General features: G+C 44.1%; 2 protein-coding genes and 1 pseudogene across 3 annotated transcripts in view; all 3 read right to left on the reverse strand.

Annotated features, from left to right (window-relative positions):
• Positions 1-1,103: 1,103 nt before the first annotated feature.
• Positions 1,104-11,235, reverse strand: CUNH10orf53 (chromosome unknown C10orf53 homolog). Of its 2 annotated transcripts, none has more exons than XM_004765856.2 (3): positions 11,135-11,235; positions 2,056-2,175; positions 1,104-1,363 (listed from the first exon to the last, which is right to left on the reverse strand). In XM_004765856.2, the coding sequence occupies exons 1-3, from the start codon at positions 11,229-11,231 to the stop codon at positions 1,299-1,301; spliced, it is 282 nt and encodes a 93-aa protein (XP_004765913.1). In that variant the 5' UTR covers positions 11,232-11,235; the 3' UTR covers positions 1,104-1,298. The 2 variants fall into 2 exon arrangements, with proteins under 2 accessions (XP_004765913.1, XP_004765914.1); XM_004765857.2 differs by lacking the exon at positions 1,104-1,363 and adding an exon at positions 1,509-1,682.
• A 3,716-nt stretch (positions 11,236-14,951) lies between these two features.
• On the reverse strand, positions 14,952-15,356 carry LOC101678721 (annotated as a pseudogene).
• An 844-nt stretch (positions 15,357-16,200) lies between these two features.
• The window catches only part of CHAT (choline O-acetyltransferase), a 51,095-nt gene continuing 42,912 nt past the window's right edge, over positions 16,201-24,383 (reverse strand). Inside the window, exons 14-15 of the mRNA XM_045068910.1 lie at positions 20,993-21,130; positions 16,201-19,237 (exon numbers count right to left, since the gene is read on the reverse strand). Coding sequence (XP_044924845.1) covers positions 18,968-19,237; positions 20,993-21,130 — 408 coding nt within the window. The 3' untranslated portion in view covers positions 16,201-18,967. The remainder of the gene's footprint in view (positions 19,238-20,992; positions 21,131-24,383) is intronic.

A 24,383-nucleotide genomic window follows, 5' to 3' on the forward strand; every position in this document is an offset into this window, starting at 1 on the left:
ACCAGACACCAGGAAGAAAGTTTTTTAGCCTCAGGTTCTCAGTGAGGATGATTAAATATTTCCAGAGTCCTAAGTGATGGTAATCTCTGAATGAAACCTGGTAAGTGAAGCTTGGGCTGAAAATGAAACTTACATCCCCCATCTCCTCACATGCGAGAGACAACTTGCCCAAGTGGTTTCATCACCTCCCAGATGCTTTTGAAGTTCTGGGTTACAGGGGCTTGAGGCCACTGGGAGGGATGGAAAGCAGGGCTCACCGGGTGCCGGGAAGCCACAGGGAGCCCGGTAGCTGCCTGGGGTGGGGGGGGGGGTTGGTTGTGTTCTGAGCCAGCCGATGGCCTGTGGAAGCCTGAAAACTCTTCTCTTTCACCAGGGTGTCCCGAGTCTTCTGTGAAGGAACCCTCTTTCTCCTAGTTCTCCTCTAAGGTGTGATGCTTTTTTACCATGACCTCACATTTACTGTCATCAGATCAATATCTGCATTTCTCTATAGCTGCCAACGTGGGCTATAGTTGGGTGTCTGGGACCTGAAAGTACAAAGAACATCCTGTAGGCATGGCTGGTTTCTACACTGACCGTAACTGAAATCCTTCCTTAACTCTGCAGGGCTGTGTTTTTCCCCAGACGGACAAGGAGCCACATGACCCTTCTGCCCTGTGCTCTTCTGGGCTCTCTCCAGAGCTGCTCATTGGACTGGCGAATGCAAAAGAAGCCAGATAATTTTCTTGTTCTAAAGAATAACTGATGATTTGACTTCAGGTACTCATATATGAACGTTTAAAATATGATTGCCTTGGGGCCAAGAAATCAGCCTGCAGAAATGGCTGGGTTTCCAAATACTGACATTTACTTTCGGTTCAGATGTTCAGGAGCCCCAGTTCTCCCTCCCTGCTCCCCTTGCCGCCCAATCTTTAATTTCACCTGTTCCTAGCTCTTTACTCACTATAGAATGGAATCTTAGATGCTTCTGGCAAACTCCGTGTTATTAGGATGAGATGGCGTTTTGTTATTAGGCTGCATTTTATTATTTCCTTCAGCTCAATGTGGACCCGATTGATATTGGAGGGCTCTCCCTGTGGGTTGAGACTGAAAGATGCTGCAAATGATGTTTTATTATTTTTGTGGGCCCTGCTTCCTTGCAACCAGGTGAGGGACCCTGTGTGGGGCAGGCTGAAGGACAGGCTGGCCTTACCTGGGATTGCGAGAGCCTTCAAAGGCTCAGGCTGCTTTTTTGCTGCACAGAAGGGCCAGAGGTAGCTGCTGTTCTCTTGACTTCAGAGCCCGTTCGGACAAGGAGATCAGTAGGCATTTAGGACGGCTATCCTGGCCTCTTCACACAGAGGGTCTAGTTTGCCATCACCTCCTGGGGAAATAGATGTAATTTTCTCTTGGCCAGTTTTCTATATGATGTCATGTCATAGAAGACAATGGCTTCCACTAGAGGTCACGTCTCAAAGTACACAGGCACGTCAATTGTTAACTAGCCTTTAACAGAGTATGAGTGGATTGTACAAGCTTTTATTTCTGAGCAGAGTGTAGGATGCGTGATGCTCGTCTGCCCGGCGGGAAGCTCTCCAGGGCCAAGAGGTCCCTAGAACCTCACTAATAACGCCATGCACGGCTGGCGTACAGACTCTCATTTTCTTAGCAAGCCTGGGTAGAAGAGTCAAATGGAACAGAAACTGTTTTGGAGGAAAATCATAATAAAACACACATAGTTAAAATGTGAAAAGAAAAAGAAAGAAAAAGAAAACCCCCAAACCTCTTATCCCTAAATCCCCATTTGAAATCTAGGGCTAACATTTCATTTTTCATTCGGTCCCTCCTATGTTTCCAGGGTTCTGGGAAGAAGCCCAGGGCATAGAGCACTTATCTCTGTATCCTTTAGGATGTGCTCATACACGTATCACAGAACACAACGTTTTGAGTAAGAATTTAGGACGCAGAAAAAAAACCAACTTGAATCTGGGCATAACCACTGGCCACTTGCACTTGAAATCAAGCATGCTTCCGGGAAGGCAAAGGGCTGGCTGGGAGCAGTGCTGAAGGACCTACCGAACTCCAAGTCTTGGATGTTACAATGAAAGACAATTTCTTCGTTCACCATGAGTTCCACCACATTCCAGTCTTCTATCTTCTCTAGGATGACCTTGTGTCCATCTCTGGTCAACACAGCTGCAAAAGATGGAGAGGGGTGTGAGTGACATGGGGACAAGCTCTAGATTAACCTGATAGGCAGCTGTCCTCATGGATGGCAGCAGCTGGCTTGTTCTCCAGCTGCTCCTGGCTTAACTCAGCTGCGCTGGTGGGTACCCAGCTGGTGCTGGCCCAGGTGTGCCTTCACCTTTGCTGGGAAGTGCAGCCAGGGACCTGAGCAGTTCAGGGGTCGGTAGATCACAATTTGCCCCAGACCCATAGGGTGCACGAAGATATGAGATGTCTCTAGGAAGGGTTTTTAAATGTTTCTTATAGAGATGATACTCAATGTTGGAAGCATTGTTGGAAGAAGCAGGGCCCACTTCTTATCCTGCGGGTAGAAATATAAACTGGTCACTTTTCTGGAGGAAATTTGGCAGTACACGTCAAAAGCCTCAAAAGCCTCAAGAAAATGTAGAATGACAGAATGAATTAAACTCTGGCCTGGGAAATTGCACTTATAGGAAAGCTTCCTCGGGAAAAAAACAAGAAATACAGGCAGACTTTTGTAGCAAGATGTTCCTTTCTGCAGTATTACAACAGAAAATACTTTGAATAACATACTGTCCTAATCGGAAGAGGATGGTCAAGCAGGTCCTTATAATGAGATTTTATTCAAACACTTCAAAAGATGTTTATGAATTTTTTAAATAGCAAGAAAAATATTTCTGACATAGGTAAACAATCAGGATATATATATATATATATATATATATGTAGGTATATATACACACACACATACATATATAGTATCTATGAAAATGTATATTCAATACTAATTAAATATGTTTATGTAATAGGAAAAGAAATACCCAGTGGGTATATATTTTTGGTAATAGTATGTGAAACCTCTTTCTCTTTATACTTTCAGCATTTTCCAGATTTTCTTTAATAATAAGAAACAAAATGCCCATTTTATTTTTTAAGTTAATGAGCTAAATTTTGGAAGCCGCTTCTGGTTATCACTTCCCTAGAGATCAGCTGTGGAACAGTTTTAGATCTTGCCTCCATTGTGGAAATCCAAGAATATATGCATTTAGGAGAAATGATGTGCATTGACCATCACAGAGTTCTGTTTTCTCTAACACGTCTCTCCGCAGTTTTCTTAATAATATGTTCATCCCGTAACCTTGGTGGTAGAGTCAGTGGGCTAAGCTGCCATCTATGGTGGTCTTCATACGTTGGCGAGGATTTTGGTTAGGATGAGAAGAGGAATCAGAGGAAGTTTTTTTTTTTTTTTTTTTTTAAGTCTTAGAATCTCAATCCGTCTTACATGCAGAAAAGCAGACAGTTACGTCAGTTAATTGTATTTAATTACAGAGACAATTGCTATTTCCAAATGTTGGCATGTCCACTTCTTCATCTTTCAATCAGTTCAAGAACATCCAACCCCAACTGTGAACATTTTAATTGCGTGATTTTAATTTCACTTCTGGAAAGGAACTTCAGAGAGTAACTCAGTGAGGATCTCCATTAACAAGATCGCTCTCCTCAGGCCCCCAAGTGGTGGCCCTAATTGACCCGGCATCAGCTAACGCCTCTTTCTACAGAACACCAGCATCTTTTTCTCTGGCATATTTATGTTATTGTATCCTATTTCAGTGTCCTGTCTTAAATGTCTTTGGAGGAAGGCACTCGGCTTGGACCAATGACTTGTTTAAATGAAGTGGTCCGTGCAGTTTGGGATGGCCATTAGATCTGGGGCTCAGACACTCTCCCAGCAGCACCTCAATAGTGGGGACGTGTAGCCCTAGAGGAAAAAGCTGCAAGGGAGTAGGTCGGAGGCAATTTGGCCTCCAGGACCTTGGCTTTGCATTGTCAGAAAATGCTCTTGGGAAATGGACTTCAACTTGATGGTAAGAAATCAGGAACACATCAGCTTCTCCACTCCTACCCGATCTCTGGAGACAAGGTGTTGCCTCTATCCTACTTACACACAACACCCACTCCCTAAGGCCTGGGGCTTCTGGAGAGGAGGCGGCACGGGTTCTGTGGGGAGCTGCCCACTGTGATTGCACTAGAAGTGTGGAGGGGCTCTGCAGAAGGAGCCCCTAAGAAGGCAGCCCACCATGGTGCTTTACTTTCTCACAGGGCAGGGCCCCATCTGACTGAGTCTCATGGAGATTCTGGGTTTGGGGTTTGCTTTATGAGAACAGCAGGACTCTTTCATGGCAGAGTGTCTCCTAAGAGACAGGATTGGATGCACCAAATGACCTACCCTGTGCAAGTCAGTGGTGCCAAATAATGGCACCTGAGCCATGAAGCCCAACAGGAAGAAATCTTCTGAATATATCGCACTTCACATCACCTTCTATATGGTTCACAAAGCGTGAGCTCTCGGGGCCTTTAAGGGCACAGGTCTCCCTCACTGACCCTGACCATAATCTCCCCACCTCCCAAGCCCACCAGGTGCCTGGTATTAGAACAGCTTGTTAAATAAACAAGCTCAGCGTAATGGTGCTGGGTACCTCCAATGACTCTTTAGGGCACTGAGCGACCTAAGTCTGCTTCTTATGAAAGCGATGAACCACCTCGGATTCCACATCATACATTCACCCTCAAGATGCCTGCCCCTTCTCATCTGTCCATGATGGGCTGAGCCCAGCTGCAGGGTGGTCAGCCCAGGCTTAAGGGATCAAACTTGGAGAAGCACCAGAATCCCCGCAGCTCACCCAAATGCCACCTCGCTACATGGAGGCCCCATTTTTTCTTACGAGCTGCTATGGGGTTGTCTATTCAAAGAAAGGTCAGATAAATATACTCCATGCAACAAAGTCTTTCCAAAGGCAGTGGCTAAACTCCAGCATAAATCAACCAGAAGCTGTAAGGCCACCCGCAGAACGCCTGCCTCTTTGAAGTGGCACCTCATTCTTCAAGGGACTGAAGGGACACAGAAAAGCCTCCCTCTTCTCAGCGCTGGCGGAATTGTGCACCATCTGGGAGTGACTGAAACACAGCTAGTTAGGAAGTCACAGCAAACAGACAGGCATCTCCCCCTCCTCCGCTCAGCACAGTTGCAAGGCTGATGACCATTACTGTGTGCATCTTGTGTGGAGCTAGGGATGCGAGAATGGCACAGAGAGCATCTTAGCTGAATAAGGGCGGATCCTAGCTTTCTGGGTTGGTTTCAATTCCTTTTCCTTCCTTTCAGCAGGTCGTTTGGCAGACTTCATTTGGGACAAAGGACAAAGTAGCAACGATGGGCGGGGAATTACTTCAGACTTGTTAAACATTAGATAGCTTAATTTCATCAATATTGAGGCCACAGTAGAGACACTTTTGCTGAGCGATTAGAATTTGTGGGTAATAAGGAATGAACAAAAATGTTCAGATTTCTTAAGGCAGGAAAGTGAGTGCAGGAAAGATCAGGCATATTTCCAAAGCCAGCAGGGCTTTGGGACATGCTAAAGGGCTATGATTTTCAAAGAAATGTACAGAATTCAGATGCAGATTTTACAGAGGAGGACCTGTGCTTGGTCTGATGCTAGTATTGACTCTAAAGTGGTGGAGGGAGTGGGGGATTGGGGAGTGGGGAGCAGACCCTTCCTGTTTTGTTTCTGTTAGGACCCTGGCTTTTGTCGCCAGCCCTCAGGAAATGTTGGCTGCTGGCATTATACAAATTATCATTCAGAATACACAAACTAACTTTAAAAATCAACCACCTGCGGGTAGCCTGCAATGTTGTTCTCCTTTAACCATAAAAATTCTCCCCTTGATCTTCTTGAGATATTCCTTCCCCTCCCCTGCTGTGGGAAGAGCTGTTTGTGCTTTTGGCTTTCTCATCTCTCCCTGCTTTCCTGCCTCCTGCGGATGGAGGCTTCAGTCCATCTTCTCTTGACCCTGTGCTCTCAGAGGTGGGGAACCATCAACACACTCTGGGGACGCACTCAGTTCTCCCCACCCCTCTTAGCAGATGGCCATTCTCACTTATCTCCTTACTTACTTCTTTAAAATACATTTTTGGGGCGCCTGGGTGGTTCCACTGGTAAAGCATCTGCTTTCAGCTCAGGTCATGATCTTGGGGTCCTGGGATGAAGCTCCGCATGGGGCTCCCTCCTCAGCAAAGAGTTTGCTTCTCCCTCGGCCACCCGCCCACCTCGTGCTAGTTCTCTCTCTCTTGCAAAAATAAAGAACATCTTTAAATAAATAAATAAATAAAATGCTTTTGCTGGTTAAAAAAAATAACCCAAACTATTTTAAACTCTAAAATTTTGTCAGCTTATAAATGTAATGCAGGCCCATAATTTTTTTAAAACCTTGAATTATGGGACAAAACTGCTAAATTACCCCTATTCGTCCCTCTCCCCACTCTGACACTTTCAGTAGAAATGGGATCACAGAGTGGGTGGAATTCAGGAACACACGTTATTCCCTCACTGCTGTGTCGTGGTTATCCAGCCCTATCGATATACACGGACCGCTGCACCGCATTTCATGGGATGGATAGATTACAATCTCAAGCCAGTCCTTTGTCCGGTTGTTCTCAAATCTTCACTATCAGCAAGAACACTGCAGAAAACATTCCTGGGCATGCCTCTGTGTACATGTATGTGTGTGTGTATATATATATATATATATATATATGTAAAAGTGTATAATTTAATATATATGTACATAAATTTAATATATATATGTACATACATATATACACACATATAGGTGTGTATATATATATACATATATATGTATATATATATATGGGACTGAGCAATAGAAGAGCTGGTTTCTACAGTACATGGTTAAGTTTTAAGACACAATCAAGTTGCCCTCTAATTTCTGTGCCATTTTACCTTCCTGTTGCAAGTCCGTGAGAACACTTTTTTCTATGTCCTTCATCAACCATTAATTCATCTTTTTCTAGAAATGACTCCTACTTTACAGTTTGTTGCTCCTTAGCCATTTTCTTCTTGAAATCCTCACCTCACTGGCCTCCTTTGCCTCTGGGTTCTCTCCTACCTCTGCACCACTCGGAGGGGCCATTGCCAAGGTCCTGCTGCCCGCCAGTTCTGTCTTTCCTTGCTTTCTCCCCAAGTTTCACTTCCTGTGGGTCCAGTGTTCGGTTCCATTCAGGTTTTTTTTTTTTTTTTTTTAAGATTTTATTTATTTATTTGACAGAGAGCGAGATCATAAGTAGGCATAGAGGCAGTGGGGGAGTGGGGTGGAAGCAGGCTCCCTGCTGAGCAGAGAGCCCGATGTGGGGCTTGATCCCAGGACCTTGAGATCATAACCTGAGCAGAAGGCAGAGGCCTAACCCACTGAGCCATCCAGGCGCCCCTCCATTCAGGTTTATTTTACCTCATGTTTATCAACCCCTAACATGTACCCGGCACAGGGGCGCCTGGGTGGCTCAGTCAGTTGAGTGTTTGACTCTTGGTTTCAGCTTAGGTTATGATCTCAGGGGTGTGGGATCGACCTCTGCATCAGGCTCCCTGCTCCGTGGGGAGCCTGTTTCTCTCTCTCCCTCTGCAGCTCCCCCAACCAACCCCGCTTGCGCTCTCTTGCTCTCTCTGTCAAGTAAATAAAATCTTTAAAAAAAAAAAAAAAGAACTCTTGCCATTTGCAATGACATGGCTGGAACTAGAGGGTGTTACACTAAGCAAAATAAGTCAGTCAGAAAAGACAAACACCGTGTGATTTCACTCATACGTGGAATTAAAAAAAACAAAACAGATAAACATAGGGGAAGGAAAGGATAAAATAGGGAAGGATAAAATAAGATAAAAACAGGAAGGCAAACCATTAGACTCTTAACTGTAGGAAACAAACAGGGTTGCTGGAGGGGAGGGGGGTAGAGGGATGGGGTAACTGGGTGACGGGCATTAAGGCGGGCATGTGATGTGACGAGCACTGGGTGTTATACACAACTGATGAATCACTGACCTCTACGTCTGAAAATAGTAATACACTATATGTTAACTAAATTTAATTTAAATATTTAAAAGAAAGAAAAAAAAAGAAAGATGCCTATGAATTTCTGGCTTGAGTAACTGAAAGAAGGGAGCTGTGTGCATTGAAATGTAGAGAATGCAGGAGGGACTGGGGTGGTCTGGATATGAAGAGGCCAGTTTAGAGACTTTGCACTCAGTCTGAGAGGACTACTGACCATCCCAATGACAATGAGAGGGCCTGACTGGAGAGATAAGTTTGGGAGTCATTAACAGAGAGATGTTATTTACAGTCACAACTACTGAGGCACTTGGGGGGGCTCATTTGGCCAAGCCTTTGGCTTGGGTTGTGACCCCAGATCCTGGGATGGAGCCCCGTGTCAGGCTCCCTGCGTGGCAGAGCCTGCTTCTCCTTCTCCCACTCCTCCTGCTTGTGCGCTCTCTCTCTGTCAAATAAATAAATAAATAAATAAATGAACAAATAAAATCTTAAAAAAAAAAATAAAGCCACAACTACTTCTGGATCAAGTCATCTTTAGTAGTCAAATAGTTTTTTTTGTCTTTCCCCTGAACTTCAGAACTTAATTTCTAATCTCTTAATTTTTCTTAATAATTGTCTTCTCTCACTTCCTCTCCCTAAATCTCTTCTTTCAGGAATTGGCCTCTTTTTTTTTTAATTTTTTATTTTTTATAAACATATATATATATATATATTTTAATTTTTTATTTTTTATAAACATATATTTTTATCCCCAGGGGTACAGGTCTGTGAATCACCAGGTTTACACACTTCGCAGCACTCACCAAAGCACATACCCTCCCCAATGTCCATAACCCCACCCCCTTCTCCCAACCCCCCTCCCCCCAGCAACCCTCAGTTTGTTTTGTGAGATTAAGAGTCACTTATGGTTTGTCTCCCTCCCAAAAGAATGGGCCTCTTAAGGCACATCCTTAATCTCATCATTCTTCACTCAGGAAATGTTGCTGCTCCTGTGGTCAAGGGTAGAACAGGCCTGCCTCTCTCGTTGTGTAACATCCTCTAGCTGGACCCAGTGACTTGCTGCTCCCCAGCATGTCCCAAGCTGTGCCCTCCTCTCCATCCTAGTAATCCACCTGCTCTGGAGTAATAAGAACTAATGCTTGTTGAGCATTTATTATGTGTAGGAATGGTATTCACGACTGTGTGCATTTTCCCGTTGGAATCTCACATTAGTCAGGTAGTGATCTGCTCCCATTTTATCAATGGGTAAACTGAGGCTCAGAAAGGTAAAATAACTTATCTTGACTTTGGCCACACAGCCATTAAATGGTAGAGACAAATTCAAAATGAGATTGGTTGGACTTCAGAGTCCTTGTGCTTAATCTCTGCTCTATCAGCAGTGTCAAGAATGCAGGTAGGAGACAAGTGACCAGAAGTGACCAGTCGAGTCAAAGGGATTTGTGTGCCAACTATATGGGAAGCCCCCCCAGCCTCAATACTTGTAAATTGTACATTATAACAAGTGCTTATGTATGCATTCCCCTTTAATATAATTCTTGGTATGTAATTGATCTAGTTGAACTCTATACAGTCATGCTGATTATGGCAGCAGCAAGAAATGTAATTAAAAAGGATCTGTAGACAGCAGCAAAATGGCAGAGTAGGCACTCCAAATGCCCATTCCTCCACAGAGAAGTTAACAAACCACCAGAAACTGTGAGAACCCACTTCGTCAGAACTTTGGAAAATAGTCAAAGTTGGCAAAAAGAGTAAAGGCTGAGTCAAGACAAAGGCAACTTGAAAGTGGTAAGAAAGCTTTGTGGCCTCTTAACTTGCTCTTGTCCCCACCTCCTCCCCGGCAGCCCCTGTCCCCTGTGTGGGTCCGGGTTCCTGTGTCTAAAGGGAGCAGAGCACACCTTGTTTGCAAATTCCTGTGTTTGTCTCTGCCGCCTGTCTGGGGTCTACTTCAGGGACAGGCAAGCCCTTGTCTCTGTTTCACCTAATGCAGAACTTGGGGTGGAAAAGGCATGGGCAACGCGCGGGCAAATGAAAAATGCGAGCTGTCCAGGCAAAAGGCTGTTGAGACAGACAAGGATCCTCTTGAAGCCTGAGAGAGAAAGTTGACGAGGAGGTTTTGTTGGGACATTATAGAGGATTTTAAAGCACTGAAGGCTCAGTCCTGGACTATTTTCTCATTCTGCATGTTGTCCCCAAGTCCATGACTCAGACCTGAAAGTGACCGTCCTGATCCAAACTACTCTCATCTCTCCCTGGACCCCCCCAAAGCCTCTTGACTTGTCTCTGCTTCCATTCTTGGCCCCCTCTGATCTGTTCTCCTCAGGGCAGCCACAGTTTCAACCCCCGCCTGCAACTTTCACACAGATCTGCGCCTGTCTGCCTCTCCAGCTTCATCCCCTCAGCAGTTCAACAAACGCATCATTTGTCCATGCTGCCAGCCTCTGCAGCTCCTCTGTCCGGCACACTCTTTTTCTTCTCCTTAACTGGTTAATTTCTCCTTACTCTTTAAAGCGCAACTCAAGTAAAGTTTAGTGAATAAACCGTTCCAGATCCCTTCCTTCCCTCCAATTATGACCAGTGGTGGGTCCTGCTATGCTTACGTTCCTCTGCTGGAGGCCGGGGCTCAACGGTCAACTAGCAGTCAACCATGAGAAGGTCACTTTAAGGACATCTATCTTTGTTCACCAGTGTGACCCCGGTATCTGGAAGAGTGTCCAGCACACACCAGGTGCTCAGGAAAGTTTTATCCCATGATTGAATGCTGAAGGCATAGCCTCTCCACCATTTTCCAGCCATCTGACCTTGGCCAAGTCAATTAACGTTCCTGATCTTCAGCTTCCCAATGTGTAAAGCAAGGTATGTAATCCCTCCTATCCAAATAACTTGTGTGAACTGCCTGGTCCCCAGTGCGAAGACTTTCCGGAGGTATGGCGCTTGGTCTGGGTCTGAGGAAGGGAGGAGGAATAGGCAGAGGGCACAGCCTGCACGGGTGTTCAGAGGCCGGGGTGCACCTGGGCACATGCAGTTGGGTGGCCTCTGGCTCTCAGCTGCCCACCTTGTAGGCCCTCTAGACGGAAGGTGCGGTACTCCACAGATAGGCCAACTGCACTGTACGGCCCATAGCGAATGATGACCACCGCATCCTTCGGCATGGCAGTCCTCTGGCTCCCGCTGAGACGCAACACACACTGCTAGGCAACTGCTGGGCGGACTCTTGGGAGCGGGTGTGGCCACGCGGGAGGGTGGGCGGGGCCAGCGCGGGTAAGGGCGGGACCTGAGGATCCTTGCCCCCAGGCCTGTGCCGGGTACCTGTGTGTGGCTGGCGGGATGAGCACTCTCCCTTTCTGGGTATCTACACCACCACCTCCGGGGTGCAAGAGAGTTGTGGTGTAACTTGCTTTCTCTTACCTGACTGCCAGGTAAATGGGAGACTTCTGCCCCGTGTGGCAAGTGTTAATGATAAATACCGACAGTAGCCAACATTTATAGCCAGTTCCAGAACGTATGTGTCAGGTGACGTGCTAGGCACGTTCTGTATATTATCTTAATCATTTTACCATCCTTATGAAGTAGGTTGTGTTTTGTACTTTGTATTTACAAAGCTGAGGCTCAGAAGAGGCCAAGTAACCTTCCCAGGCAAGCCAGGGGTGTCGGAGGGACAGGAAACTCTTGTAAGGTGCCTGTCTATAGGTTTCTTTTTGTTTATCTTGCCTAGGATTTTTTGAGATTCTTGAAACTGAATTTAAGTCCTTCACCTGTTTTTGGAAAAATGGGAGTCCTTATCTCTTCTCATATTGCTTCTGGTTCCATTTTCTCACTTTTCAGGGACATCAGTTAAATACATATACATATATATATATATATATATATTTTAAGATTTTATTTATTATTTGACAGATAGATCATAAGGGAAGCAGGCCTCTGGCTGAGCAGAGAGCCCGATGTGGCGTTGGATCCCAGGACCCTGGGATCATGACCTGAGCCGAAGGCAGAAGCTTTAACCCACTGAGCCACCCAGACGCTCCTAGCTAAATATATTTAACTGGGACTGTATTCTTTATGTCTCTTCCTTCTGTGTTTTTCTCTTTTCATTCTTCTTTTGCATTATATGTATATATGTGTGCATACACTCATTCATTTTTACATGTAATCCAGTTTGCTAATTTTCTCTGTAACCATGTTTTAACTGCTATTAAATTAATCAATATGGTTGTTTTTTTCAGTTATTTATTTTTATAATTCTAAAGTTTCAGTTTGATCTTTTTTCAAATCTGCTGTATCACCTTTTATGGTTTTCAGTTTCTTGCCAAGTTTTTTTAGGTTTGAGGTTATTCTCGATCATAGTAAAAATACTTTATAGTCTGTAGACCTCACATGTCTGTTTCTCTTGTTGTTTCTGCTGGTGTCTGCTTATCTTGTCTAGAGTTCTTGGTTTACTTTAATTGTGTACTGGACATTGTATTAGAAAAATTATTTGTAGGAACAGTTTGAGGCCAAGGGTGATGTTATCTTTCTCTATAGAAGACTCCCCCCACACTCACTGCTTGCCAGTTCCTAGTAACACCAGCAACCCAGGATCCCTTCATACAATTTCAGGGTTTGAGATTATTTGAGCCATCCAGATGGCTTGAAACTGGGCCGCAGGACATGTGGAGGTTGGTTCATTTATATTTTATCCTCATTCCTGCCCCAAAGAAGGTGGTAGCTAGCCAGGATTCCCCCTGGGTATTGTTGGACTCCAATTTTTTGTATGCCTAACACTGCAAAGACTCAAAAATTGCATCTCATCTTCTAGGCTGCCTATTCAAGGATCCCTAAATAGCCCCAGAGTAAAAATACTTCCAGTGCTATGCTTACTTATTCTCATCCTCTCCCTGGTCTTGATCTAATGAGCTCTTCTATGATTTTAAGAATATATATATAAAATATATATATACCAGGAGTGGCTCAGTTGGTTGAGCATCTGCTTCCTGGTTTTGGCTCAGGTCATAATCTCAGGGTCATGGGATCAAGCCCCATGTTGGGCTCCATGCTCAGTGGAGAGCCTGCTTGAGAGTCTCTCCTTCCCTCTTCCCCTGCTTCCTGTCTCTCTCAAATAAATAAATAAATAAATAAATAAATCTATCTTTAAAAATATATACGTATATGCCAGATATTTAAAAATGTCTTCTGTAAGAAGCTTCGTTTGAATTAACTAGTCTACCATTACCAGAGGCAGAGGATTCCCTGTTGAGAGTTTTGATGGAGCTGCATTGAATCTAGAGATCAATCTGGGGAGAATTAACATCTTTCTAATGCCTTCACATTCATTATCTTGAAATACCTCTCCTTTATTTAGATCTTTTTCAGTGTCTTTCCATACATTAATATCTGTATTATAATTATAATATGATTATCTGTGTATAGATCTTCATGTCTTTTGTTAGATTTATTCCTAGGTTTTATTATAAATCATGTATTTTGTATTGTGATTTTATTGTTTGTTGTGGTGTATAAAATAAAATTGACTTTTGTATATTGATTTTATATAAGCAACCTTGATCTTTTTAATTGATTTGTTAATTTGTTTACAGATTTCTTTTGGATTTTCTTTATGGAAAATCACACTGTCTGCAAACAAAGATAGCTTTTTTCTTTTATTAAGCCTTTCTTTCCTTTTCTCCTTATTTTATTGCACAAGCTAGAACCTGTAGTGCAATGATGAATAGAAGTGGAAATAATGCATATCCTCACTTTATTCTACATTTCCCTATTTGCAATGATGTATATTGTATGTTTTATGTAAATGTTAATGTCAAGCTAATTTCTTTTCTACTTCCTTTTGCAATGGTTTTTTAAAAAATTATGAATAACTGTTGAATTTTACTGAATGCATTTTAATGATCTATTAGAGTGGGCCTATATTTTTATTCTTTAAGCTGTTCATGAGTAAATGACATTTAGCTATTTTCTTGTTTTAAAGTTTTTTAAATAAAGTTTTTCTTGTCTTAAAGTTTTTTAAATAAATTAAAGTTTTTACTTTAATTTCAGTTGATTAACATACAGTGTCATATTTCAGGTGAATAATATAGTGATTCAACACTTCCATACATCACCAGTGCTCATTATCTAATATTAAACTACCTTGCATACTTGGATATACCTGACTTGGTCATGGGTATATTATCTTTTTTATATACTGTTAGAGTTAGTTTGCTACTGTTTGATTTAGATTTTTTTAAGTGGGAAGATTTTAAACTATGGCTTCAGTTCATTTAAGATTTATAAGGTTGTCCAGAAATTTTATTTATTCTCTCATTAGTTTTATTTTCTTAAGGATTTTTATCTAATTCTCAAATTTACTGGCATTAAGTAGTTGATATATTTTCTGGTTATCATTATAATGTCTACTGCAGTAGTATCTACCTTTTATTCATTATATTATTTCTGAATTTCTCTTTTTATTGGTTTTACCAGAGATTTGTTTATTTTGTTATTCTTTTTAAAGAACCAACTTTAAAAAGATATTTATCACATTGTATTTTAATTATGGGTTTATCAATATCCATTAGATTGGGGGCTCCTTGAAAGCCAATGATTGTTGCATTCATTTTGCCTTGACATAGGTAACAAATTATTTGCTAAATGAATAATGAACACTATTTCTATTCAAACCATATGTATTTACTCATAATTTCTGAGTGTTAAAACTCCAACTAGTCTATAAGCTGATTTAAAATACTCATATTTAAAGAAGAAGCTTATACCAAGGCTTTGCTTGAAAGCCTGAGCTAAATCATTTCTAAATTTGTAGCTTTGAGGCATTTTATCATTAAAAGCTGGCACTCATACACCTAAACTAACAAGAACTTAAAATTCATGACACACTTTCTTCATTTTTTAGCTTGACCTTCTTGTAAATCTTTAGCTTCATGGATTTGGGCTGCTCTATAAGGAGATCTTCCCTTGTCTGGGTGATTTAAAAGCATAGTTCATTGGTGAATATCTCCTATTTTTCCTTTATTGGCTGTAGGTTTGCATCTACACCTCATATTATGTTGCTTCTTGTTTTATCATTTTGGGTTCAAACACATCTCTATAATGCCACCACTAGAGGCAGATTTTAGTAGATTTTGAAAAACTTGTTTTACTTGAGGCTTCATATGTTTCATGGCTTGCCAGCCATAATGGTCTGCAAATCCTGCAGAGGCAATGGTCAGGCCAATGTGTACCACACATGGCTCTAACTGTGGCTTGGCTCCCCACCCTCCATTGAATGCATGGTCAAAGAACCCCATTTTCTTTTGTTTAACTTCTCTTTAACTTTGTTTTCTCCTTCACTGATAGTTGTCCTCCCTTTGTTACTTTTTGACTTTACTGTTCCTTCTACTTTGCTTAAGTTTAGGGCCTGACTCTTTTTCTTACTTTGTAAGTTACACTTAGCTCATCGATTTTCAGTCTTGCTTCTTTTCTGATGTATTTTAAGGTTAAAATTCTCCTCAAGGCATCAGTTTTGCTGTATCCCAGAGGTTTTGATATAAGGTATCTTTATTATCATTCTGATCAAAGTATTTCTAAATTTCCATTATTATTTCTTCTTTGACCCAAGAATTTTAGAATAACATATTTCTTTGATTCTGGAATATTCCTAATGATTTCCTCTTCGAATAGTGCTTTCCCTCATTCTCTCTAATCTCTTCTTCCTGAACTACATGTACCTTCCCTGTATTTTTATTCCTTTCTAATGTTAAACATATCAATCCCCAGAGTTGGAGATAGAACAGATTTATCATCCAGTCATCCCATCTCTGAGCCTGGTGCTTTCCCCTCCACTCCATTCTGTCTATGCATGTTGGTGCAGGCTTATGTGCAGACACCCATCTCTACACCCAGATTTCTGCCAACATGATCACAAAAACCCCCTGAAGCCTCTCTGCCCTTCACCCTTTCCCCATGCCACACACTAGGAGAGACTAAATTCCTGCCTCTCTTTCTCTCCTGAACCCTGTATCTTTCAGATGTCCACCACTGCTGCTGACCTCAGACAAAGCCAAACAGATCGTTGACCCAGTTCACAGAACTTATAACAAAATTTGAATACCATTTCTGTTTAGAAACAATGGCTAACACCGTCTTTCTTGGTATTACTTTTTATTGAATATGGACTTATGGTCTTTAAATATTTTGAATATAGTGCTTTCAATATACAGTTCTTTAGTCATACATATTTCTTTAAAGCACAAAACTATAACTTAAAATCAAAAGGCTATAATACACACGTATATATTGCCATAAATCTAGAACAATTTTATAAAAATAGAACTCAAATGTCAACTTTATGTATCTTGGCAACTTAGTGGTATCGTAAGGTGGCCACAAGCATGTTTATTATGCATGACTCCCCCACAGTGACTGTCTCCATGTTTCATTTTCCATCTCTTTGGGGACACTTGGAACAGTCTCCATTACCAGGATCCCCCAGAAATGCCCATGGCCATGGCTCAGCATTGCCTTTGCATAAAGTCTCAGTGCCTCCACTTGTTCTTGGAGGGGGAAGACCAGCTTCCAGATTCTTCCTCAGAAAGAGGAGGTGTTCCCTCCTGCCAAATGTCCACAATCCCCCACTTCCTGAAGCCCTCACAGTGCATGGTTGATATCTGAATGTGCAGAGTCAGTTTCCTTTCCTTTTGTGCAGAGAATGATAGATGTGAGTTTGGCTCTTTAAAATCAGTGTGAAAAGTTTGAAGCAAATTCATCTGAACATTGCCCACTGGGGTAACATCATCATGACAGAGGATACCAGTGTCCACCTGCTTTTGCAAGACCCTTTACACACGTGCTCTACAATCCTCACAGCCTTGCAAGGTCGGGACATTTTTGTCCCCATCTGATGATAGAAAGAATTGAGTCTCTGGGCATTTAAGTCTCTTGGTTAAGGTCAGTGGGGTTGCCTGATCCCCAAATCAGTGCTCTCTGCCTGCCCAGAAATCCATGGAAGGAAACCAGCAGAGAACTCAGATCTGTACTGTGGTCATTTGGTGAGAACAGACAAGTGGCTTTGGGTCAAATTATAGCAGGGAGACAGCATTTCCCCAGATATTCCCAGGACACTTGAGCTGCAACTTTCCTAGGGTAGCAGGAAGGTGGATGTCTGTGGAAGCAGTATGGACCTACAGACTGATGACTCTGAAGGGTTGTGCAGAATATTGCAGATCATCTAACAGAAATCCTCCGACTAAAACCAGGGCTCAAAGCATTTACTGCTTGGTCCTGTTTGTGTTTTCAGAGAGCTGAGCAAAGGTCATAATGCCAGCGGAACCCATCTCAGCCCTGCCATCCATAGAGGTCAAAGTGCAGAAACTTGCCTAGTGGGCAAGAGGGACCTGCACAGGGTCCCCAGCCCAGAGCACAATGGGAGTGTAGTGAGGGGGCTTTGCCAGGACTCTCCTTCAGGGTTGCACCGCAGATCTCTCTAGCGCTGAGCTCTGTTCCTCCTCTGAACAGAGACTGCCTCATTTATCTGCAGTTTTGATTTTCTGCTTGCTTTCCCACTCCCTTGCCTTTTTAGATTTACCATAAAAATATTCCCCAGTGGGAAGTGCCTCTCCTATCTCCTTGATGATCACAGCCTCTCAGGACAAACTTAACTTGGGCTCTGTGCACGGTCTGTCCCTCCATCAGGGCTGACTCTGGACATAGCCCTTCCCTCCTCCTGGCCCTGGTCCCCACCAGCTGTCTGCTCAAACTTGCTCCCCCCACCCCCCCGCCAGCCTAGGCAAAGCCCTGCTCTGTGCTCCTACACATGGGGTTTCATTACAAGCCCTAGATAACATCCTCTACCTGCTTGGGCCACTGAGATCATTTTCTGAAATTAATGTCACAGTGGTTTTCTTAAAAACCTCTCTTAAGAATGAGTAAAACAAAACAAATAACAATGACAGAAAAATCCCCAAAGCAACCCTCTCACTTCTCCTCTAGAAGGCAGATCACCTATAATGGGTATGGTTCCTTATAGAAAGGGCAGTGGGGAAGCCACCAGAAAAAAAATACAAGAGGCAGGATTCTTGGGGAAATGGACTGGTCCTCCCACCAACCCTGCCCTGCTGCATGGGGGGCACTGGGTTGACTGGGTTGTTTCCTCCTCCTGGACTGTCGCTGATGCCCCGGGGGCCGAGCAGCATAAGGTCAGTGCCATGGCGGATGATTCTTTTTCCCTTCTCAGATTTTCCCAAACTCAACGGAAGGCTGCCCCCAGGAGATGAAAGGAGAAATGTATTTTGGGGCCTGGATCACTGTATTTTAAATTAACTGGATGTGTGTGTGTGTGTGTGTGTGTGTGTGTAGGGATGGGGTGTTTGCAGCCCTGTATGGCTCAGGGCAAGCCACCCTGGAGGAGGTCATGGTCACACTGCTTCGAATCTGAAAACAATGTCCCCTACTCCTCCCAGAAGAAAAGAGGTATTGACCTGAAGTTAGCCTCCTTCTTCATGACACTTGTAGATATGCTGCATGTAATAGAGTGACACATTCTCTTGTTGGGCAAAACCTCCCCTGGACACATTAGGTCCCGCTGGAGAAGTAAACACCACCATTAAGCTTCTGCGGCCATGGAGGGAAGGTGGTGTAGACTTGCACACCTCACCAAGGCCACCTCCGAGCCAGGCCGGACTTACTTCCCAGTACACAGGCCAGAGGGCAGTTTGGCAAACAAGGACAGTCCCCATGCCTAAGGAGGGACACTTTCCTCTTCATACTCTTGCTTTGCGTGATGCCTCTGTGCGGTCTCTGTTGGGCCCTGAGGACAGGGGAGCTACCGAAAGCTAGGGGGAGAGGGTTGGGAGCTGGGGTTTGGCAGGGTCTAGCGGCAGCAGAATGCTGGGTTTGGGGAGCTGAAACCTAGAAGCAGGAGTCAAGGTTGGTGCCCCTGAATGGGCCTTGTTGCTTTTTCTTGTGGCGCCAGTGGCTTGCCCCCTGTAGACTGTGGCGGACTACACAGGTCCCTCATTTCAAGGAGGCTTTCTTCCACTGCTTTCGCAAACTTGGTAGAAGAGGTTTCCTTGCAGCCGTGAAAGCTGGAGATGCAGAAAAGGATATTCTCTGGCTGGGGGTTGTAGCAGGCCCCGTAGCCGTCCGGCACCACGGGACCATAGCAGCAAAACATCTCCATGGTTGTGGGCACCTGGAGGAGAGGACAGGTCAGAAGCCACTGGTCTGAAAAGTAACCTGTGACCTTGCTAGAATACAGGGTGTTTCAGCAACCCTGAGGCCTCGACGGGATATTTACTTCTCCATTTTCCACCTGGGTGTTTGACTGAATTAACCAAATGATCCAATAGCTTCAGCAGGGATGGCTACAGCCAGAGTCATAAAAACAAACCCATCTAACTGCACGATATGGAAAGAAGAGGGTCCATAAACCACTCCCTGGTGGGAAATCTGCTCAACTTATGAAGTCAAAATCTCCCAGAGTGACCTGTGCTGGGTCTCAGGCTGAGTCTCCCCTTCACCTTGGGGGCTTTATGAGGCACCGAGGCAATCAGGGTAATTTCCTCAATGGCACCCTGGTGGCACCCCATAGTTAGATGGCTTCCCAGAGGGAGTAATTTATGAACGGAAGGAAATCTGGCCTGTCTTCTCCGTCGATTTTCCCCACATCCTTAATTACTGTCAGTATTGCCTGGCTGGTCTGCTTTTCTCCCCATAGCCCCCCGCCATGCGCAATTACCCAGCACTGGGCATTTCAGAGACTGCCATCGACTGGCATTTTAGTTAGGGCACCTAACACATTTTGAATTCAGAGCGCTGAGGTTTTGTAATTAGGATCACAAATCAGGAAAATGTGTCTCCGAAGGCATTCCCACCATACATGTTCATTGTCAGTTGGGAGAAAGAAAAAACACCAAGCCACCCCCCCCACCCCCAAATTCATTGTCTTAGCTGGTCATAGGGGGAAAACTAGAACACATTCTCGGGGAGTTGCAGGCTTGGGATTGTTTTTAAACCCAAGGTTTTAGGCGCTGTGTAGTCAGGCCTTCAGAAGTGACACCGGCCGTTTTAATGGGGCAGAACAAACCATTAGTCTTGCTAATAGAGTCACCTCATTGTCAGATAAATTTGCCGTGCAACAGCTGAAGGCCGTAAAACCGTTCCAAAGCACTTTTTGGCCCATGGATAGTTTCCTGAAGAATTTATGTTGTTGTGGCCTGCCCTCGCTGATTCGCGTCTGCGAGCTCACCGCTGTCATGACAGAATCAAATTACTGAGTGGGCTTTTATCCTCAAACACAACTTGATCAGCCCCTCTCATTGCCCATGTCCAGCCTTTAGCAGATGAAGCGGAGTCTTAGTCAACTGACGTTTGGGGGTCCTTTTCTTTCCTAAACTGTTGTCCTTCTCCAGTAGACTGTATTCTGTCTTTGTCACAGTGGTCCTCCAACAGAACAGGCTTGGGAGATGTTGGGCTGGCCACTGATCGTCTGCAGTTGGTCTCATAGCACTTTACCATAATGACCGTGACCTGTTTGGAGTGCCTGTTCCACGCCAGCCACTGGGCTAGGCTTTCTACCCAAACTGCTGCTTCTAGCTGAACCGGGACTTGGCTCTAGACCTGTTGGGCTTCAGAGCCTGTGGCCGTCACGGTGGAACACCACCCCACAGGTAACAGATTAAATGCTGGTGAGCTCAGGGCTAGAGCACCAGTTCCCATTCAGGACACCTCTGCTAGGGTGGCATCCATGATTACAACCACTAAGTGGGGAAACCAGTACTCTGAGCATTTAGGTCACTTTGCCAAAGGGCATGCAGCCTGTGAGAAGCTCCTCTGGCACTTGTCTGACTCTAGCTAGTGGGCTGGAGTCACTGGTTTATGCTAACTGGCCTTTTAGAAAGCTCACTGGTTACACTAAATGGCCCCTTGGATGACAGCCACACCGTACCTGGCTGGTTGAGAGGACGAACCGGTTGCTGGTCAGATATGTTTCATCTGTGAACATCTCGGGCAGCTCCTTGCACGTGTCCCGAGCTAGCTCCCGCAGCGCCAGCAAGTGGTTGTCGATGGCCATCCCTGTTATGGCCTGGGTAGTTGGGGGCAAAGAACAGGAAATGAGACAGGGGCTCCCAAACCCTCCCCTTTCTCTAGTCCACAATGCCGATGGCCATTGCAAGAGTCCTGGCTTATGCTGACCTGGTGCTTGCTGTGGACAACGTGTGTGGGTGGCCGCCCAGGGCTGACCACTCTGCCGCTCAGCTGGTGTTCCTCAGATCCTTCCTACATGCACAGGGCGAGTCTGGCGCAGGCTGGGTTCTAATGTGAGCATGCCTGAATTAAAGGTCTGTGAGTCTGAGTATCCCCTGCTTCTCAACCCCAGCATGGTCATTGCCGACACACTGCATATGACCCATCTAATTGGAAAGGGGTGGGCTGGGCATCTCTAGTACTTTCTTGAATAGGGGAGGAGACTGGGGGGGAAGGGATGGGTGCTGGGTCCTGTTGGGGCATGGAGAGTGGTGCCCCAGGCTATCACTGGGCAGACACTCACTGCAACAAACACTTTATCCCCCAGCCAGAGTCCAAGGAATGAGGGATAGAGGACATTAAGGCCTGTTCTTAAATCTTGGTTGCTATTTCATGGGCTCAGGATCGGTTCAAATAAACTGGATTTATAGCCTAAGAAATCATTCTGAGACAGGAACTAGACATCTTAGAGGCTCAGCTGATGTTTACAAGGGGAAAGCTTGTTGAATGAAGAAAGATTTTTTTTTCCTTTTTATTACAAGATACTTGAACTCTTATCAAAGGTTAAGATCAGAGCAGTGGGGACTCTAGGATGTCTATGTAGGCAGAGCTTGGAGGTGGTCTGGCTGGAAGTGGGGCGGTGGGGTCTGCATACCCATTTCATCTCCTCCCCACTTGAGGCTGCATATGTAGCATGCACACTGGTTTTACTTGGATTACATGTTCATTTGGGGTTAATTTTAGGAGTGGTGGAGACTTGGGGGCCGTCTCTGACCTATAGTAGTGCGTTCACATTGGGGTAAGTGTAAATCTTGGGAGATTCACACTTAGGTAAGATGGCTGCTTAGCTGTTAAAGCCCCAGATAGGAGGAAACGTCCATCAAAATGAACTTCGTTCAAGTTTACAAGGCACGTTTTGGGATTTGACAGCTGTTCTTTTTCAGTGAAGAATGAATGAATAAAGATGAGTCAGAGGCTCCAGTCTCTTCAGATCCACCTAATTATAGGCTGGAAAGATGTTATATAACCACAGCTCACTTTGGACATGCCCCGCTAGGACAGAGGGGAAGGACTCTGAGCCCGTCTATGCAGTGAGTGTGCTACTGGTTCCTCTGTCAAATCGCAGACTCGTGTAGACCTGTGGAAGCCGCTGCTCTGTGCGGCAGCCAGCCTCTGGTCCTCACCCCCTCCAGCTCACGGCAGCAACCAAGGCTGACTGAACGAAGTGTTTGGATTAAGGTCACGAGTCGTCATGAGTAACACGATTCATCGTTCAATCTTTCATCCATTCGGGGAAACTTACTTGAGCTCCCACTATGTGCCCAAGGCTGCTGGGCACTGGGGATGTGCATGCTGTGAAGGGAGAGCCTAAGGTGCTGTGAGAGTTTGTGTGGGAGGGTCTGGACCACGACGACTCCTTCACTGGGATGTCCTTTCTCGCTACCGTGGCCCAATACAGCTGCCACAGAGCTGTAGCTCTCCTTGCTTCTTCCCCCTGACCCTGACCCAGCACCACACAGCCAGCCAGGCTCCAGATTCACCACAACAGATTTTCATAGTTCTCCCCTTCCCAACCCCCTCTGTTTTATTTAGCTGTTCCCAACAACATAAAATAGTTAACAGAGCTGAACCCTAGAGCCATGCTTTAGAGGATATTTTTCTAAATCTTCCATAAATTATTACCAAAGCTATATATTTATATAGCTTAAAACCCCAGAGAAGCTGAAGGCGTCTGTCTCTTTGCCAGGTCTGATTCCCACTCCACAGAGGCAACCAATTTGGCTATTTAATTATCTTAGTTCTAAATAGCAGTCTTAGAATGCATTCACTACCTTTTTCCGCTTTATCTATGTCTTCGTGCGATAGAAGATGAACCTTTGGCTCTTTTATATTCCTGCTCCCCAGACAGTCTTCCATTCTCCCATCCTCTCAATAAAGCTACTTTTAACTCCTCACTGTCTGATCAGGAGTCAGTGCTGACATGATTTAAATTATACAAGTATTCCCATCTGAGTCTCAGGCTGTATTATGATCAGATTTACTTTCTTATTCATCTTTTGTTTTCCTTGGAATGGACAATTTTTTAATGATTGAATTATGGTTTTCCCCATTTGCTTAGCTTTCTAGAGATCTATAACTGATTGATTCCTAAACTCTCAGCCAGAAGTGTAAAACTTTTCTTAGTACAGTCAACTAAATCAGATAATTTATCAATTTCATTCCATCTCTCACTTCTTGCTTCTCTATTTTTTAAAAATGATTTTATTTATTTATTTGACAGAGAGAGCGAGTGAGTGAGAGCACAAGCTGGGGGAGTGATTGGCAAGGGAGCCCAAGGTGGGACTTGATCTCAGAACCCTGGGGTCATGACCTGAGCCAAAGGCAGATGCTTAACTGACTGAATCACCCAGGTGCCCCCTCTTCTGGCTTCTCTATGGGCTGATTGTTTCTGTGTCTGCTAAACAGCTGTCGACTTGGGACCTCCTTTTACTGTCACCGTCTTTCTCACTTTCTTGTGCTGAATCTTCTGATTGTTGGAGCCTATGATGTCTTTTATGTTTTATCTCTTACTTTAGTAGTCTAAATCCTCCAGTAGTTTGACAAGAAAGAAAGCTTAAAAAGTAAAGCTTTTGAGAACTTATCTTCTGAAAATGTCTTTCTTTTGTCTACAAAGTTGGTCATAGTTTAGCTGGGTATGAAATATACATTAAAAATAATTTCCCCTCAGAATTTGAAGGCATTGCTCCATTATCTTCCACCTTCTAGTGATATTGTTGAGAAGTTCAATTGCACTTTTATTCCAGATCTTCGTATTTTTTTCCCCTCTCTCCCACTGAGATTTTACAATCTTCTCTTTGATCTTTGTGTTGTGAAATTTCCTTGGTATGAATCTTTTCATCTCTCATGCAAATACATAGTGGGCTCTCCCAATATGGAAGTTCACGTCCTTCAATTCTGAGAAGTTTTCCTGAATTATTTTGTTGTTTTTCCCCTTTACCACCATTTTCTCTTTCTGGATATGTATTACTTGGGATATTATTTCTCACACAATGAGCCTTTTTTCTGTCCTATATTTCATTTCTTGTTTTGTT

This window comes from Mustela putorius, unplaced genomic scaffold (assembly GCF_011764305.1).
Source record: "Mustela putorius furo isolate JIRA1106 unplaced genomic scaffold, ASM1176430v1.1 tig00003909_pilon_pilon_pilon, whole genome shotgun sequence".
Lineage (NCBI taxonomy): Eukaryota > Metazoa > Chordata > Mammalia > Carnivora > Mustelidae > Mustela > Mustela putorius.

Bases quoted from the DNA above. Each gene is read 5' to 3' on its own strand.
- CUNH10orf53 (XM_004765856.2), bottom strand. From the start codon at position 11,231: ATGCCGAAGGATGCGGTGGTCATCATTCGCTATGGGCCGTACAGTGCA. The intron at 2,176-11,134 runs GTGGGCAGCTGA...CATCTTTTGCAG, and splicing joins CCGTCTAGAGGGCCTACAAG to CTGTGTTGACCAGAGATGGA. The intron at 1,364-2,055 runs GTAGGTCCTTCA...CTATTTCCCCAG, and splicing joins CATCCAAGACTTGGAGTTCG to GAGGTGATGGCAAACTAGAC.